Raw genomic sequence first — 18,693 nt, 5'->3', positions numbered from 1 at the left:
TGCATAGCCTCCCTGCCTGCATTCACCTCTCACCATCACTGCTGGGGAAAGGAAGCTGACATGAATGTGTAAGAGAACAGTTCATGCTAAACATCCTTTCAAGTCCACCTAAGTCCTGGCCTGTTTGTTACAGTCAGGGGCAAATGAAGCCACCTCCTCATAATGAACCACTTTTCCTTGCAGGAGACTGCTAGACACTCTCACATGGCAGCTACCTAACATGCTGAAGCAGCAGAAATAGCTATCACCTGCTGTCCTCTTCCTTCTCCTCCCATAATCAAGTAACTTCTCCAGAGTAACAGAATTTAGTAAGCTCCCCGACATATTTTGCCCCCCTTTTTTGTCACACTGGGTGCCCAGAGCAAATGCCAGTAGATCCAGTGGACTAAGTACACAGGAAGCTCAGCATGCAGAGCTCACCTTTACAGCTGGGGAGAGACAGTCCCATTTTTCTAACTCAGACAATCCTACATTTCAAGTAACAATCCTATTGAATCTGCTACCTTTCATTAAAGTAGCTCTTACAACTCTGTAAAATTCTGCAACCTTTGTATTGATTTTTTTCTCCTATTCAAAATAACTCTCCTTTACAACAAGAGCTGGCTGTCAGCCTCTTATCTCTTACTTTCACCCCATCTGATCCTCCTTCTCCTTGTCAGTCTTTTCCAGATTCCAATTAATCATGTAGAAAATCAGGGACTTATGTTAAGAAGAATGTACAACTCTTAGCTCATCATTAACATACTGTAATTGCAGTGTAGTGCTACTGCCTTTGACCTTTTCAACAAGTCAGTCGAAATCCTTTGGGGAAAGCAGGACATTCCCAGCCACAATGAAAAGGGTTAGCTCTGATTCATGCTACTGGATAGTTACCTCAAAATAAAACTCTGGATGTAACATTTGTAATTCAGTCTTAGAAACTACTGGGGCCTGGCAGACAGCAGGAAGATGCAGCCATAAAATCAAACTGCTGTTCCATTCCTCCATTTTATCTGAGTCTCTACATGAGCAGTCCCAGGATACACTAACCCCTCCACTAAACATATTTAATTTCAGACCATCCTCTCCTGTTTCTTCTTAATTATCATGGGACATTCCCAGAAAAGATCAGCCAGATGGAGACTAAATATTTCACTCTACAAGATGGAGCATTCTGCACTAAAACGGAACCTTGATTACAATAAAGTCATTAATTAAAGTCTCAACTGACTATTCTGTCAGTATATGGGAGACACTAAAGACAACTGAGAGGAGGCAGTGTACCAGCTACACTAAGGAAAATGAAAAAGTAAACCAGACAGTGATAAGATGATGTTTAATTTGCACTACTCACAGTGAAACAAGACGGAAACTCAACCATGTGTTCAATATATCCATCCATTTTATGTTTTTAAAATGATGACACACTGCTTTCCTGACAATGAGAATCTTGAACAAGATTTAAAAGCAGTGAAGAGCAAAAAGGAGTAAAGCCTAGAGACTCCGGGAATAAAATCTAACTTTACTGGAGATAAGATGGAGATGTTGATTTGGCTTTTTAGACAAGACAGAGATGCAGATGTGGCTTTTTAGCATATTGTATGTTCAGAGTGTTTTATGGCTATCTGGACCCTTGAAGGCTGTGGGAAAAGGAGAGAGAGGACTGTAAGAAAACAGAACAAAACAAAACAAAAAAAACCATGCTAAGTGTCATTTTGAAGAAAAAGAAATTAAATGTGAAAATTCCCAAGCCATTTCCTTGTCTGAATTATTAAGTCAGAGGTGCTGTAAGAAATGAAGATGGAACAAGCAGAGCATGCTAAATTCCCTGGACACTCTACAGCACAGACAACATGACTACGGAGCCAAATCCTCACTCAGAGTTTCACCAGCACATCTCCCATCAAAGTCACTGGGAGCTCTAAGAATCCCTTTATAAGTGTGAGTTTGGTCCTTGGAGAGAATATTACACTAAAATTACTTCAGACACTCATAGTCTCTCACTGTGATATATTCCCAAGGGTCCTCTTTAGGTCCCTCCATAATTTTTTGACTTCTACTTTGATACATCCTGCCAGATGGAGGTATGGAAATTTGAAGAGCAACAAGTAAACAAAATATAAGGAAATAAACACAATACTGGCTCCCTGTTTCACAATTAATCTTTACTTGTGCTTGAAATCAGCATCAGAGATCTTTGTGAAATTACAATTACCAGATATGCTGGATGCCAGAAATAATAAACCCAGCTGCAATACAGGGTGTTAGTTCTCTCCTGTATACCAAGAGAACATGCTGTGGTATGTTCATCATTTCATGTCACAAAGTGTGTGCAAATCTAAACAGACCCACAACTGCACCAAGAGCAAAATTACAGAACAGAAATTTCTAACTTTACGAAGTAAATACGCCCTGCTATTCACAGGTGGACAGAAGGTTGGATGTGTACTGTAGGTGATTTCCAGGTGAAAGTCTTAATATTCAGGATAAAACAAAAAAAGCCCTAGTAAACAGAGTACCTAGTCTCAGTTTATTCCCTGCAGTAAAGGTTTTTGTGCACTGAATACCACTCATTTCTTCTACATTTATGACACTGATTGTCATCTGCCTGTGACAATACAACCATCAGAATTTAAGTAATATAATGAGAGACAGAACAGCATACAGTGATAAACTTTGGCAAGGTTATCTGAGCATTCAAATTAGAGCAACTAATTGTAGATCTAGACCACACAGCTGTCAGGATGTAGATTCAAAGAGAAAAGGAAGAAAATCAAAGAAGTAAAAAGAACAAAGACACCATTAGAACCTGGAAAGTTTTCTAAGAAACACATCTAAAGAGCAGCAAGAATTGTTAATGCAAATGATCGTTTTGTAATAATAATTTAATAAAGTGAACACATAAACACAATGTAAAAGCTTGTTAATTGACATAAGAGGGTGTCAGCTCTTCATTTTCTACTGGGATGGTTTGTGAGGGTGTGGGGTTTTTTTTGGTGGTGGTGTGGTTTTTTTGTTTGTTGTTTTGTTTTGCTTTGTTTTGCTAGTGGAAAAGAACTTGAGATTTCCAAAAACATGCATGTTGGTACTTGTCGGTAAGAAATCACATTGCTCTTTCAGAAGCAATTTAGCCTAAACAGTGCAAGTTTGTTCATGTAAGAGTAAAAGGATGAGGTCTCTATGGCATATTGCAGTATGGTCCTTGGAATAAGATTCTCACTTACCAAATAAATTACTGTATAGTACTGTATAATGGTGCTCACATTATAACTGACAATTAGCACCATTAAAGAGAACGCTCATAAACAGCCAAAGCTCACATCAAATTAACACAGCCATGATTAAAATCACTCTTCTGATTTCTGCTCTTCACAGAAATAAGCAGCATTTTGCATAAAAATTACTATGAGGCAGCTAAAAAAAAAAAAATTAAAAAAATAACGCCATGGTTATGCTGGGATGTGGTACCTCACTCCAGCAGCACACAGAGCACTGCCACGTCAGCTCCTCACTTGCTGTGAAATATTAAGCATTGGTCTTCCCTCAGAGCAGCCAGGCAGCACAGTGAGCCCTGCCTGCTGCTGGGAACCAGTTCAGTGGCATGGGAGATTAAAGTGCTGCAATTACTCCTCCTGGCTCTAATGAGGGGAACCAGGGTTCTCTCCTGGCCTGAGGGAAGCTCATCTTCTTTATTTTAATTTTGTCACTTTTCCACTTAAGTGGTTTCTAGAGTTTGCATGTCCACTTATATTGCTGCAGCTTCAGAATTCAAAAAAAATAACCGGAGGAATTATAGTGGAGAAGAACAACAACAAAATACAAAGGAGTCAGCAAATCATTAAAATTTAGAAAATGCAACATTAAAAACTTTTCTTAACTCTAAAAAAAAAATTTAAAAAAAGAGAGCTTTTTTCTAAACTGGCACAGAGCCCGTGTCCTCATTATGATTCACACTCCACTCACACAGCAATACACTAATGGTATCACTTTAATCTTCAGCATCACAGCACTACTTCCTGGCCTCACCCAGATATTGCTTGTAAAGTGGCAAGGAAGAGGGGGAAAAAGAAGTTTCTAGTGAATGCTGACCAGGGCTGGTATCAATCTGGATGTACATGGAAGTTTGAAGCACATGGACACTTCTGTTCATGAATGCTGCTTCAGAGACAGCCAAACTCGTAATGGCTTCATAAAGATCAAGTATCACTAAGGAAAATCTAATCAATAAATAAGCAATCAAGACCACATCATGAAAGAATGCCATTACATGTGCCATAGTTTAAAAAGAAGTCACAATATGCTACATTAAAGTATTGCAAGATAATACGCCTTTGATCCAACATGCCTTTAAAGCGGGAAACAAAAGGATGTTCTCATATATCTTACTAACTAATTTAACATATAAATCATAAAAAAATATGATCCAGATGGGCTTCAATGAAGGAAACCAATTAACGTAGACAGCCTTACCATCTGACACATTAGTTGTAATAATAAAAACCAACCAACATGGTCAAACAATAATGCTCTGTATTATATCTGACATTTCTAATTAGCTTCTGTATCCTCTTCAAGAAAAAAGACTACCAGCAAGCACTTTGTTTCCCAGAGGAAAAAACTTCTAAACTTAATGCGTACATTCTATGGATGAAGCTGATCTATCTGTGATCCCTTGGGATGTGCTTTGGAACTAATGGGTTTTGCATAGACCACATCTGGTTGCAAAATAAAGACTTGGAAAACATTTCCTTTTAGCTGCATTGCCACTGTAACTGCTGCAGACCTGGAGTGCCAATACCTACACATTCCTGTAAACTTTTCCTGTGCCCATGGGCTCAAAATGATGTAGGCTTTGCTTTCTGTGGGATAGAATTTTGGTTTATCCTTTCTAGAGCCTCCCTAGAAATGCTACTTCTCAAATGACGTAGAGTGTTTTTGGCACAGACCTCCCAGCATCAGGCAATTGGGGTTGCATCAGACAGTTGCAAGCTGCACTACAATTAGCATTACAAATTAAAACCCCCACTGAGAATACATGTACAGTTACTCTTTTAGAAGTCTAATCCCAACTATTTAGACTGGTTTTGCATCTATCAGCAATAAAGACTCAATTTTATCTTATTGGATCCTCCAAAATCTACGCAAAGAAATCCTTTGCAGCACATGATTGAAAGCCAGAACTCTTGTGTAGGAGGTAGATAGCCTCACAATAGGGAAGGGCTTCATTTGAAAACTGTTCTTCCTTTACCAAAAAAAAAAAAAAAAAAAAACCTGAAAAAAACAAGCAGTAAAGGAACGGTTGTGGGAATTCTGCTAATGTCATCATACCAAGGAAGGTCAGAGGCCAGAGGTCCATGTCATTGCAACAAACACAAATCACTTGGAAATGATTAGGATTATCACTAAACCTATCTGATCCAGCAATTTATTTTGCTTAGCATTCATAAACAAGCAACATAAATTCCGAAAGGCAGTCAAAGGCAGTAGCCCCTCAATTTTCAAGTTAATATTCTAAACAACTGAAATGAAGAATAATTAAACCATAGGAAAATTATTTCTTAGGAACTTGCTTATTTTCAAAGTACAAGAGCTTCATCAAGCCACCATCAAATAGCTTTGGAATCATAAGAAAGGGTTTCTGAATTAGAAATTAGAAACAAACAAGAAAGCCCAGGCCTTTTCACCCCCTCCACTCTCCCAAATTTCAGAGGAGGAGTTGACTGGCTCTGTAGATTTCCTGAGTGCATCTTCCTGAGGTTTACAAATACCAGTATTGCCTACTGAGACATACAGGGCAGCACGACAATGTTTGAGCCTTTGCTCCATCTGCTCAGGGGTGGCCCCTTGTGAGAAATCACAGCTACATCAAGGAGATGATAATGGAAAAGCTCATTAAAAAGAAGACAAAAATAAAATCTCTGCCTCTCAGAAAATCCAACACACAGGTACACAATTGGGAGACAGAAACCAGCTTCTAATTCTTGTGTGATGGGGCAGTTTGAACAGGAAAGTGAAAATTGAAGGTTTTGATAATGCACCAGAGTCTATTGCAACCTTCCTTTGAGTTTTGGAAGCCTCTTCCCACTTCCTGATAAACGTGACTTGGCTAAAGCCACACGTGATGAATTATGGCAAGCTGAGGAATGAATCAAGTCCCAAGACCACCACTTCTGCTCACCCATGAACTTTCTGGGAATGCAAGCGCAGCTCCCTGCAACCTGCTCAGGAAGCACATGCCACACTTGGGACCTGCATATCTGCTCACCCACAGGCAAAGGTAATCCCAGATAACCTCTTGTTTTTCTCACCATGCAGAACCCTTTACTATTGAGTGAAAACTATCAACAAACTCCGTTGACACAGAAAACACTGCAGCGACACAGAGCAACCTGGTGCTATCGGTCACAAGCCAAGACACAACCGCACCCAGCTCCGAAGGCACATCCCTGCAGTGAGCTGCACACAGGAGCCTGGCCCTGTCTGTGCCCTGGGCCATCTGAAGCCAATGTCCCTGCAGTGAGCTGCACACAGGAGCCTGGCCCTGTCCCTCCTGGGCGGTCTGAAGCCATGTCCCTGCACTCAGCTGCACACAGGAGCCTGGCCCTGTCCCTCCTGGGCCATCTGAAGCCATGTCCCTGCAGTGAGCTGCACACAGGAGCCTGGCCCTGTCTGTGCCCTGGGCCATCTGAAGCCATGTCCCTGCACTCAGCTGCACACAGGAGCCTGGCCCTGTCCCTCCTGGGCCATCTGAAGCCATGTCCCTGCACTCAGCTGCACACAGGAGCCTGGCCCTGTCTGTGCCCTGGGCCATCTGAAGCCATGTCCCTGCACTCAGCTGCACACAGGAGCCTGGCCCTGTCTCTCCTGGGCCATCTGAAGCCATGTCCCTGCACTCAGCTGCTCACCCTGGCCCTGTCTCTGAACACGGCTGAGTTCTCAGGGCGCTGTGCCCCAGGCCGTGCCTCGCTCCTGGGATAGCTGGGCCGCTGTTGGCTGGGGCTGGCTCGGGCCCAGCTGGCTCCAGCATAAGCAGAGTAAATGCAGAGCTGTTTGCACGGATCTATGGAGAGGTCCTGTTAGTTAGGCAAGGGATAGCAGCTGAATCCAGGTAGGGGTCAGGCCGTGTGTGTGCAAGGAAGCAATTCCGATGGCAGACAGCAGTCTCAGCACCATGGCTCCCAAACTGCCGCTATTTGTTTGTAAGTGTCATGGGAAAGGAAAGGTTTGGAGGACAACGAGGTCACTCGGCGGATATTTGTAAGCAGATCCTCCCACACATGGAAAGCTTATGGGAGAAATGAGAAAAGTGGCTGTTTGCAACTTAACCCATGGGACATGAGAGCTGGCAAGGCCAGCAAAGCAGAGCTTGGAGCTGACATTGCAGAAGCACACGAGAGATGATGGATAGAGTGCTGTGAGGGCCGGAAGGGCCCGCAAAGTGATATGTTCACTGAAAGAAACATTGCCCTATTTCACAGTTGCCTGGGACTACAGCAATACATTCTGATTTTGTTTTCTCTGAGAACACAAGCACATGTCTTTCCACTCACCTCAACAGGGAACCTCTTGCCGTTGATGCTGTGTTCAGAGCCAGCTGATCCGTTGCTTTGACCCCAGTGAAATTCCACTTTCTCTGCCTTGAATCTGCCCGGTAACCCAGCGCCACTGACAAAATAATCGTCCTTCAACAGGATAGCAACTGCACACAGAACAACGAGAAAGAAGCCCTTAGTTCTTCCGAAACAGTTACAGTTTTTGCTCATTATATCAGAATACTTCTCCTAATGCAAGTAAAATGTCAGGTCATCATTTTCCTCTTTACAGGGATTGGTTAAAAAACAGTTCTGCAAGTAATGTTGGCTAATTCTGGAAGTGATTATAAAGTTACAGAGACTACAGAAAATCCCAAAGTCCAAATTTCTCAAGGACATTTTACCCTCGTTATTGGACTTTGATTAAAATTTAAATGGAAACTACATCAAAACCTGTTTAATGTGTTTCCAGAGAGTAATGGCTGACCGTGGTCCCTGCCCTTATAAATCCCTCAAGGTCTGTAGATCACAAGTTAAGAAAATAATGGGTCTCCTGTTTCTTGGATTTCCTCTTTTTTCTTGGTGGGGACCCCTGTGCCCTGTCCCACCTCTACTGCTGGACATGCTGGGTGCTTTCCTTAGCCTCCCTGCTCCTCCTCTGTGTAAAATGGGGAGAGTCACAATAACGTTTTCCAGACCCACTCATGAGACATCCTCCACAAGAACTGGGTTTTATTGCAGTAACTCTGATACTGTTATTACATGATTCAAGGAGGGTCAGAAAGATCTTCTTTGTATTCTCTTTTCACTTCCAAAAGCCTTTGTATTTTATGTAACAATAAAAGCCGTAGGTCCAAACAGAGGGCAGAATCGTGTGGTGGAAGCTGGTACATGTTACAGGGGAGGCCTGTCCAACCAAGAACTGATTCCAGCTTTCAAAAAATTCCTTTCTGCTACTCTCACTATAAGACCCTCTTCCTTTCCAGCATCTTCTGATCTTAATACACACCATTCCTAAAAATTACTCCCCACAAAATTATTTCTTCTCATCCCTCACGAAACTGTTGCTTAAAAACAGAACTTAAATTTGAATTTTTTTTTCTGTAAATGTCATTGCAGACCAGTTCTTGCTGTGCTTAGAATCCTGTGATTTAGGTTGTGGGCTTGGTTTTGGAGTTTTTTTCTTTTTTAATGGAAATAGCAAAACCACAAGGATTTCTCTGTGTTGTTAAGCCAACTGTGTCATCTCAACAGGAACGTTAATATAAATCCAATTTTATTATGTAAGAAGGAAGATTTTATTCTGATTTATGCTGCAAAAAAAAAAACCCAAAAAAGCTACTTGTGAAATAGAAGTTATTTCTCTGTTGTTGACTCAGTGCAGGCTGTGCTACAGGCCAGGCTTTGTGTCCTCCCCTGACAGTGAGCTACAGCAGCATCATCTCAGGTGCAATTTTTCCATACAGCTCAACTTTAAATGGTTTGTGTCAAAACCATCTAAATGTTAAATTGCATGAGATGTTCAGATGTTTCTAAACTGCGCCAGTAAAATCATGGGGCTGTTTTTTTCCATGATTTCTGCTTCTTTTGGCACTCCCTTTGCATCCAAGTGCTTTGTGCAGGAGGATGGGTGGCTATAGGATATTGCCTGTGTCAGCCAGGATTCTGCTGGTAGTCACTGCCTTCTTACACCAAATCCGTGCAACACAAGTGACTCAAAGCACCACTGCTTTCTACCTCCCTTAAAAAATTCTCAATGAGATCACCAGTACTTTAAATGGGGAAAAATCTCATTCAATTAGTTACAAATTCCATAGATGAAATTGTAGGAGATGAGGAATACAGCAAAGCAGATTCGCATGCATCTGTTAAAAACCTCTGTGGAGATTCAGTTGCATCTAATAAATATTTGATAGTTCCCAAATAATTTATGGCTCTGTCAGGGGTCATTTTACTTGTTTTAGATGAATAATTAAAAAGATAATTAGCAGGATGTACAATCTGAAATGTTCATTTAATTGTTCATTTTACAGTATTTCTTACACTGCTGAGCTGTATGACACATGTTCCCATCATCTTCCCAGCTAAGTAGCATCCCCTTACTGCCAGGAGCTTCCCTCCTTTTTCTGTGACTCCATATATTCAGGACTGAAATAACCAAACATCACTTTACTAGGCTTTGGGAGCCACTGCATTTATCCCAGCATTTCTGTAGAGTGCAAGGAATCAACCCCCAGAGCTCACTAATTTAACATACTATATAATTGAGATTACAAACCCCAAGAAAGTGGTGTGCAGCCACCAGGACCACAATTATGTGATGTCATTTTCAGGTTCCAAGGCTGGTGTTAGATGCTCATCACGCCTGTGAGAGCAGGAATAAACCTGGACTCAAAGCAACTCCTCTCCTGCCCTAGCAAGCAGCTCTGATCATCAGGACCAGCCAGAGTGATGCACACCACATAGGAAAGATACTTAATAAAAACACATTTCTGGTAGAAATTTTAATAAGTTTCTCTAAGCAGAGTTCTCCTGATTTTAGAAATTTTTGGTATGAACCCAATTAATGCAAATACAACTATGAAATGTATATATCCTTCAAGCTCTAGCACTCAATTCTATGGCCAGCTACTCTAGTGATGAAATTGAACCCACATTAGTGCCTTTGCCAATATAATTGTGCACAAAAGCACTTCTAGTCAAGACAGAGACATAAAAAACCCATTGACATTTTCTGAATGAAACGCTGTTTTCTGTACATTGTCCCCTTTATCTGATAGAGAGGGGGGACACAAACAAGAAAGAGCAGAACAAATCTAAACAGAATTACCTTTCAGACACTAAAAATAACTCATTGTTCTATCGTAATAATAATTACTAGGTCCTACAGCAATAACAATAACCCAAGCAACATATTTCCTGCCAGTTAATGAGCATTAAGGTTAAGGGCCTTTAGTTTTCCCAGGGACCCCTGTCTCTTTAAACCAGTCATTAATTGCTGAGAAATGCCCTCTACATCCATCACCATTTCTTAAACAGTTATTTAGTTTACTGTCTCTGTCAGTCTGCAATATGAAGGTCTTGTGCGGCCATCTGCTCCAGGACTCTGCTGCCAAAATGCATCGCGATTTATGGCACAGTCGGACTCTATCTTCTACCCACAAGCCAAAACATCCTACTTGGTTTGCTGTTCTACCACTTACCACCTTCAAAATTAATGCCAGGCAAGTTTCTTCAAAAGGTCAGAAAATCAAGAAAAGGAATGGGACTTGATAAAACAAGGGAGGAGTTAGGAGCTCAGCAGAAGAAATCAGGGCTGACAGTGAGGCAAAAAGAGTCTTCGCATTACCAGTAAAAGGCCGTAAGTTACCGAGAAAAGTGACAGTTACTGTTGCTCTGAGAAGCAATAACTTGTCAGCAAAAATCCATACCCCAATGGGTGAGGAAATCAAATATAGCAGCAGTGCTAAAATCACCCAGCAGAGAAGACTGAAGCTTCAGCTTTCATTGCCAACTGCGCCAAGACCAGAAAATCTGCTGACACTTTCCAGTTCAACAGAACAAGGTTCTGGTCTGGCCAGCAGGACCTGGGCAGTGACTGTCCCCTTGTACTGGGCACTGGACTCAGTTTTGGGCCTGTCACTAGGAGAAGGACATTAGGGGCTGGAGTGTGTCCAGAGAAGGCAACGGAGCTGGGGATGGGTCTGGAGCACAGGTTTGATGAGGAACCGCTGAGGAAGCTTGGGGAGCTCAGCCTGGACAAAAGGAGGCTCAGGGCTCAGGTTGTAGAGACCTTCTTGCTCTCTACAACTTCCTGAAAGGAGGCTGCAGCCAGGTGAGGGTCAGGCTCCTCTTCCAGGTAACAAGTGACAGGAAAGAAGAAATAGCCTCCAGTGCTGCCAGGGGAGGTTTAGATTGAGTATTAGACAGAATTTCAAAAGGGTTGCCAAGCAGTGGAAGAGGCTGCCCAGGGAAGTGTTGGAGTCACCATCCCTGTAGGTATTTAAGAGATGTGTAGATGTGGCACCTGGGGACATGGTTTAGTGGTGTCCTTGGCAGTGCTGGGTTAATGGTTGGAATCAATGTCCTTAAAGGCCATTTCCAACCAAAATGGTTCTATGATTCTAACATGGTTTCCTGTTATATGGGCAGCAATGTTACTGTTACATGTACAGGACAGCATTAACATCCTTCTTAGAAGAACAGCACTATTTCATATAGCACTTTTTCACAGTCTTTCTAATTACATTTATTGCTGATTACCACAAACAGCCTCTCTGACCATAAAGGGCAGGGTGCATAACATGAGTAGATTAATTAAGCACCAAATTTCCATAGCATTCAACCTTGCCTGAACCTCATGCTGCTACCAAGGGCAACCAAGTCAGAATTTCAAAGCAAACAGAAGTACTTCTCAGTGAAGCTGGGAAAAAAACCCCAAGTAACGCAGCAAAACCCCCAGCTATGCTTGGTGGTGGTTTATATTAATGGGGTTTGCTTTGCAGTGAAAGAAAACAGGCTCACAGTCTGCCACTCCATTTCATCTGAGGAGCAATAACTCCTGCTAAGATCCTGAACTGCTGGAGCTGCATCTGAGGCGCTTGCTGGGCTCCAGGCCATGGCTCAGATTCGAAGTGCCCTGGAGTTGATGGGTGTATCTGAGGTCACACTGTGTGTACAGCTGAGCCACCAGCTCCAGAGCAGGTACATGCCCTGGGTCAGGCTAGCCGACCTGTGACAGGGGACATGCTACAGAGAGCACTAAGGAGATGCGTGTCAGATGTTAATAAAGATAAAAATATACTTCCAATAAATAAAATTGAATTAATTAGTGGTTTAATCCAATTCCCTAAAAATACTTGACCTTGTCAAATGAAGAGGGTGGCCTTATAATTTCTGCTTTTTACGTTTTTAGAATTAAAGAGTAATCAAATGCATGCGGCTTTGCATATAAATCAACCTTGACCTTTCGTTGAACTGTTTTGGTAAAAATAAGCAGTACTCATGCCTGCTCTTTTTTCTCTAAAAGCCAGAACAGACAGAGCAGAAAAGGATTCAGTTCAGTGAAGAACACTGTGCTATAATCATATCAGAAATACATTAATAAGCCCCCACTACTCTTAGCACTTATTGCTCTTTCTTCTCTAAAATCTTCCAATTTCTAAGACTTCCCCTCTCCTTCCCCCTGAGCCCTGCATCTCCGCATTCTTTTGGATTAGGTGTTACAGCCTCCCAAAGCTGATAATTCAAGGTTACACCTTGAAACTCTTACACTGCCTTTTATTCTGAGGAGTAACTGACTACCAAGAGAATTAGTTTAGACGGAGAACAAAAAAAAGCAGCCCTTATAAATAAAACTCTTAAAATCAATCTGCAGAACTAGTTCTGCATAGAATGCAGAGGCAGGGGTAGGTGGCTTCTACTGAAAAATTACATTAAAAAAAAAAGACAAAAAACCCAAACAACAGAACAATGAAAAAGGAGGAGGGTGGAACATGGCATGAATTTTTAATTGACTGCAGTCAGGCTGTGGAGACAAGCAGAAGAAAACATACCTGTTTTTCCTGTGTTTTTCATCCAAGTCTTGTTTGAAGATTCATTGTCAAAGCCATCCAGCTGCAGCTCTTGATACTCATCTCCAACGTGGGCTAGGTGGTCTGTGATGTCTATGGGAGACTGGTGGGACCCCCCACACTTCTCACTGGAAGTCACCCAGTGCTCGGGACCGTAGGTACCTGTTAAAAAACACCAATGTCAGCATCCCAGTGGCTCAACAGTGCTGGATAACTCTCAGTGTGAGGATGAAGCACTTCAGCTCCCCAGGTAACCCCACCGCAGTTACAATTCCCACGTTGGAAAGAGGTTAAGACTTGTAAACTTACGAGGAGACTGAAATCCTTTGGCTTTGTGCCGTGTTCCAACTTTGCCTCTAGCAGTAATGAACAATGGCCTTTTTTAAAAACAACTATTCAATAAAACTTTCTGCTGTTTCCAAGCTCCTCTTGTGCATATGTTATCAATTACCATGTTGCTCCAGGAACTTCCCTAAAGCTCCAGCCTTAATATGTTACTGTATAGTTTATCCTTTCATTATGGACAAATAATGTAACAGAAACACATTAACTTGTGTTCTTGCAATACTACGCTTAGATAATATGATCTTTATTAATGACCTCATTTCTTTTGGGGGTTTTGAAGCCAGAAAAGATTAAAGTAAAGAATTAAACTAAATGTATGTTAGTAAATTTGAAGAAAACAACAATGGAAAAAAAGATTTTACTCTGGAAGAAGTAAACAGGACAACGACCTGTCAGGAATACACAGTAAATTGCTTTTGTTGCTATTCTTACATGAGTTTTTTGGTTCTGATGAACAATTAAAATAATACGGGAAAATAAAAGGTCTGAGGCAAGGACCTTGTCATCCACACAACATACCACATGTACTAGAACACCAGGGACCCTCAGCACCACACTTAGGAGGATCTAAAATGAATTTAAAAATTTTCTTATTACCTCCTTCTCCAGCCCTTAAGTTGTATTAACAGAGACTGAGAGCTTATCTTCCTATGAGTGTAAACAATGGTTTAAGCTCCTGGAATAACAGCATAGATTTCTTGTAAGGCACTTGTTGCTCACAGTTCTTGAAGTGCTTTACAGCAGGAATCAGCTACATTATTCTCATGTAAAGACAGGGAAATTGATGGCTGAGGAGGGAAGCAATTTGCCTAAGCTCAACTACCAAAACCAAGTTACAAGCCAAGGCTGAACTCTGCTCTCCTGAGAGTCCTGATGTCACCCCTGTGTCACACCTCTGAACTACACGGTCAGCAGCTCTGCTTGGTAGGGGGCCAGCAGGAAATGATGCACCAATGTGCATTTCTTACCCTTGCATCTGAGAAACATATGTATATTCAATTAGTGCCATCCAAACCCAGCAGTTGGGAAGGCCAGTTTCTTTGGCCTCTGGGTTTTAATCTGTCTGGTTGCAAAGTGCATTCGTGCTCTCTTCTAGTGAGCTGATGCAGGACATTTAATCAATAGCAAGATTTTGCTATACTCACCACACACAAATGCTCTCTGGTACCCAAACGACAATAAGAAAATTTTATTTTCAAGTACAATTAGGCAAAATTGCAATATCATTTAAAAATAATTTACCTCATCTTCCCAGTTAAAAATCAGTTTTGTTCCTCTTGGGGTTCAACTTTAATTGTCAGCAAGAGCTGCTTTCAGTTATTTCACAACCAAGGAGAAGAGAATTATTAAAACACCTACATGGGGCAAACCAAATGTCTTCCACTCAAACACATCTATTTTTCCCCAAAATCAGGTCTGTAGTGAGTTAATTGGAAATTCAGATTTACTTCACATATAACTTTGCATCTACCCCATGAAATTTGGGAATTTGCTTTAAATATTTAGCACTACACATAATCAAACCCGCCAGCTCTCATTTTTTGGCTTTATTATAAACAAGGGGTGAGCTTTTCAAAAAGCACTCTGCCCACAGAGGCTATCACAGTGGTTTCAGCTGTGCATTCAAAAGCAGCTGTGCATTCCAATTTTTCTTTTTTAAGTATTCTGGTGTCAATGAGGAAGTTTTCCCTTTTTTTAAGTAGGCAGATTTATTTTAACAGGGACTGTAGGGTTTCTTTCATGCATCTTGTCACATTTATTTATTTATTTGTTTGTTTATTTTAAGTATAGCCAGCTCTGAACCTATTTGCAGTGAAAACTGCCTTGTCAAAATGGATAAAATAAGCCATAAGGGTAAACAAACAAACCACCATGTTGAATTAAAACCTCAAGTGACTTAGGTACCTAAACTGACTCTTGCTGAAATGTAATGTTTCATGGACTTTTGAAGGCTTTGTTAATTTTAAAAAACAAGTTTGCTTTTTTTTTTTTCCTTAAATTAATTTAACTTGCTTGAATTAGTTTAATAGCAATAAATCTCAATAAACACAGTAGCTTCACTTGCTTGTAAATCCATAATGTAACAGAATAAAGCCTAGCAATATCTGCTTTCTTCATGTGGCAGTATAAGTTTCCATGCATAAAATGTTTCCATACTCGTGCTGAATTATTAAAGAAAAAAAAAATCTAATGTAATAAAACCCTCTCAGCAATTCAAAATCTCAACTTAGTGCTGGTGCTGTGACTCCAAGTCCTGACATCACAAATTACAGTCATAAGGCTAAGCTCCGATTTAGAGGTCCAAGACCTGCTAGTTAAAATCAGCCCAGGATTTTATAAATGGCTAGGCTTGCCATTAATTTCTTTCACAAGTTTTTGATATGTAAATGACTACATGCAGTGTGACCTGCACCATTATGGCTGCAGCTTGAGACAGATACAGAGGCCGTGACCCCGACATCTCCATCCCAGCAATGCAGAACAGGGGCTGCCCCAGCTTTAACAACGACCACAGAACAGGGGAGGCAGGCCAGGGAGGGGAGAGGAAAATCTTTGAGTCTGAAACCAAGCTAAATAAATTATAGCCCCTACCCAGGGGAAAGAAAAAAAAAAAAAAAGCGCTCAACAACCTATAAAATGTAATCAAGAATGGTGCAGTGGGATTCACAAATTCCCAGGTGGCCATCAGAAGGGTTCAGGCCATACTGCCTGTTTTTTTCCATGGACATTCAAGTGCAGTTTCAATTAAAACTGATCTTCCACTACAGATTTCAAATTAATTCTTCTTCCAAGTGTCTCATGCTCCAGACATCCTTGCTTTGCAAAAAAAAGCCCTATATCATTAGAGGAGGAAATAGAACACTTTTTCCAAGCTTGCAGATATTGATTACCTATTCCTTCCATCAAAGCACAATTGCCATTCTGCACTGTATAAATCTCTTCAGCGTCAGACACTTTATAAAGTACTGAGAATTATATCATTAATCATTTGCTGTTACACCTGTCTTGCTTTATTGAATTCTTTGTTTTTTAGAACTTTAAATAAATGCTTTTAAATAAAAACATGACACTAAATAAAGACTCTGTTTCACTTAAACCTAGTTAAAAAAAGAAATCCTGTAATTCTGTGTCTGACATTTACCCATCTGAAACAGGAACTTTTGGCTATTTGTATTTCATTTTTCCAACAGTAAGCACGGTGACTTAAATCAAATAAAATTTCAAATGAATTTGAGTCGGCCTTTTAAGGCTGATAGATAATTCGGTTTTCAGAAACCAAGTTAAGAGCCCACACCTGTGTTAATAAATAATACACATTTCCACTGAGATGGTGGGACAACCTGCAGGAAAAGGTAAGCATCAGACAGCTCCACCCTAGAGCTGGAATATTTAATGCAGAGGCAGCACACAAAGAATGCTAACTGATAATGTTTGGTATCTTCAGGAGCTGGAGTCCTGTCTCCAGGAAAGCATGGGCTTGTGTCCAGCAGCTGGAGGCTCACACTGGGGCAGGAGGGCTGGATCCACCAAATGCACGGCAGCAGGAGCAGGGTGTGCTGGGGTGGCAGCCAGGGCTCTGTGGCCTTGGACTTTCCTCTGCCAAAATCAGGGACAGAAGAGCTCCCAGGGCTGGAAGGAGAGCTGGGGTCAGGGAGCTCAGCAACACTTGGGGTCACACTTCAGGCCAGAGATGTTATCACCCAACCTCATCTGAAATTACCTGACACTTCCTAGATTCTTTTCTCATGCAAAATCATTCTGTCAATGACTGCAGTAACTTTAATAGTTTTTTAATACACTCTCTGCTCCTTAAATATAATCCAAGATTACTTTTTTTCTTCTTTTTACTTTAGAAAGCAATGAGCAGTCTTCATTAATGAAAAACCATTAAAGTAATGTATTCTGCCAAAATCTAATTAAAGCTTGTATAAAAATGTCCACTTAAAAAAAAAAAAAATCAAATATATTTGTTTTTCTCCCACAGGTTTTCTTTAAAACATCTGTTATTAAAAAATTGGCATTCCCTTGATTTTACATAACTTTTTATTTAATGGATCAGCTGCTCTGATATAAACTGGTGTGAAACACATATACCTTTACACAGATATAGATTAACAGAAATTAGAAATTTTTGAGTAATATGATTTTCATCATTCATTCGTAAAGAGGTAGAAATATCAACTTTTTTATTTAATTGTTTTCTAAACATTTTTACAAAAATGTGATTTTAAATCTCAGGCCTGACATGGAAAAGAACTAGTTTAGGGGTTTTAATTTTGGAGGTTTTTTATTATTTCTTCTTCTTGGTTCTTTTTTTTAGCAGAAGTACCTCAGACAAATCTTTGTCTGTACTCAATGCCTCTACTTTTCATTTTTGAATAAAAATGGTAATAATGATTGCAAAGCAATCAAATCCCCTCATTTCTGCAATTAGCTCGGTCATTTCATGGAGACATCCTATCCCATCATCTTAATATGGAAGAAAATTCCATGTTTCTCTTAGGGCAAAATCCAACCAGTTGTTAGGGACTGATGGAATGAATCAGTATTTCCTTTTCAAATAAAAACAGAGGTCCCAGGCTTTGCTTGCACAGCTCTGGAGGGGCAGCCTACAGACTTCAAGGACCACAGCAGGTAAGAACCTCTGTAAGTTTTACAGGTTCTGGATAAATGGAGATGCTTCCCTTTTCATGGACTGGCAGCTGTGACCTGCCCAACCATTCCAGCATTCAGCTGAGCAACACTACAGATCTGAATCTCTGTCCTACTTGAACTGCTCCATCACGAGGCAAATCTCAAGAAACACTGAAATGTCACCACCAATAAACAAAGTCAGTTCCTTTCTTCCACACAGAGAAAGAACAAGGAAGAGGTGCCCTTGCTCAGCTACAAAGTAATGAACTTCAATAGCAGGCTGGATTTTCAAACAGGAAAAAATTGTTTTAAACAAATATCAGTGAAATTCACTACAGAAGTGAAGCATTTTAAGATCCTTCAGAAATCTTAGTCCTGGGGCTCTTCTCTGTTATCTGGGACCAAAAAACCTAAAGCTGTTACTTGATGCCAGGATATGTCATCATCACTGTTTGCCATTTAAAAGGAGCCATATCAGTAAAGCCAGGAAGGCACTGGAGGAGGTGCTTAAGCCACATAAACAGTGACAGGAGGCAAGGCACATATTGCAGATCCAGACTGGCTTAAAAATCAGCCTCCCTTTACCCTCTCCCCTCACCTCCAGTCCCTCCTGGGAAACAGAAATGAAG

At 40.9% G+C, this 18,693-nt stretch overlaps 1 protein-coding gene across 1 annotated transcript in view; it reads right to left on the bottom strand.

The window, feature by feature from the left end:
* PTPRG (protein tyrosine phosphatase receptor type G) overlaps window positions 1-18,693 on the bottom strand; it is a 390,155-nt gene that overhangs the window by 169,667 nt on the left and 201,795 nt on the right. Inside the window, exons 3-4 of the mRNA XM_058844737.1 lie at window positions 13,067-13,246; window positions 7,530-7,678 (exon numbers count right to left, since the gene is read on the bottom strand). Coding sequence (XP_058700720.1) covers window positions 7,530-7,678; window positions 13,067-13,246 — 329 coding nt within the window. The remainder of the gene's footprint in view (window positions 1-7,529; window positions 7,679-13,066; window positions 13,247-18,693) is intronic.

The sequence above is a fragment of the Poecile atricapillus genome, chromosome 9 (assembly GCF_030490865.1).
Source record: "Poecile atricapillus isolate bPoeAtr1 chromosome 9, bPoeAtr1.hap1, whole genome shotgun sequence".
In the NCBI taxonomy this organism is placed as follows: Eukaryota; Metazoa; Chordata; class Aves; order Passeriformes; family Paridae; genus Poecile; species Poecile atricapillus.
Note: the sequence above shows the minus strand (reverse complement) of the source record. Positions and strands in the feature narration are given on the sequence as shown.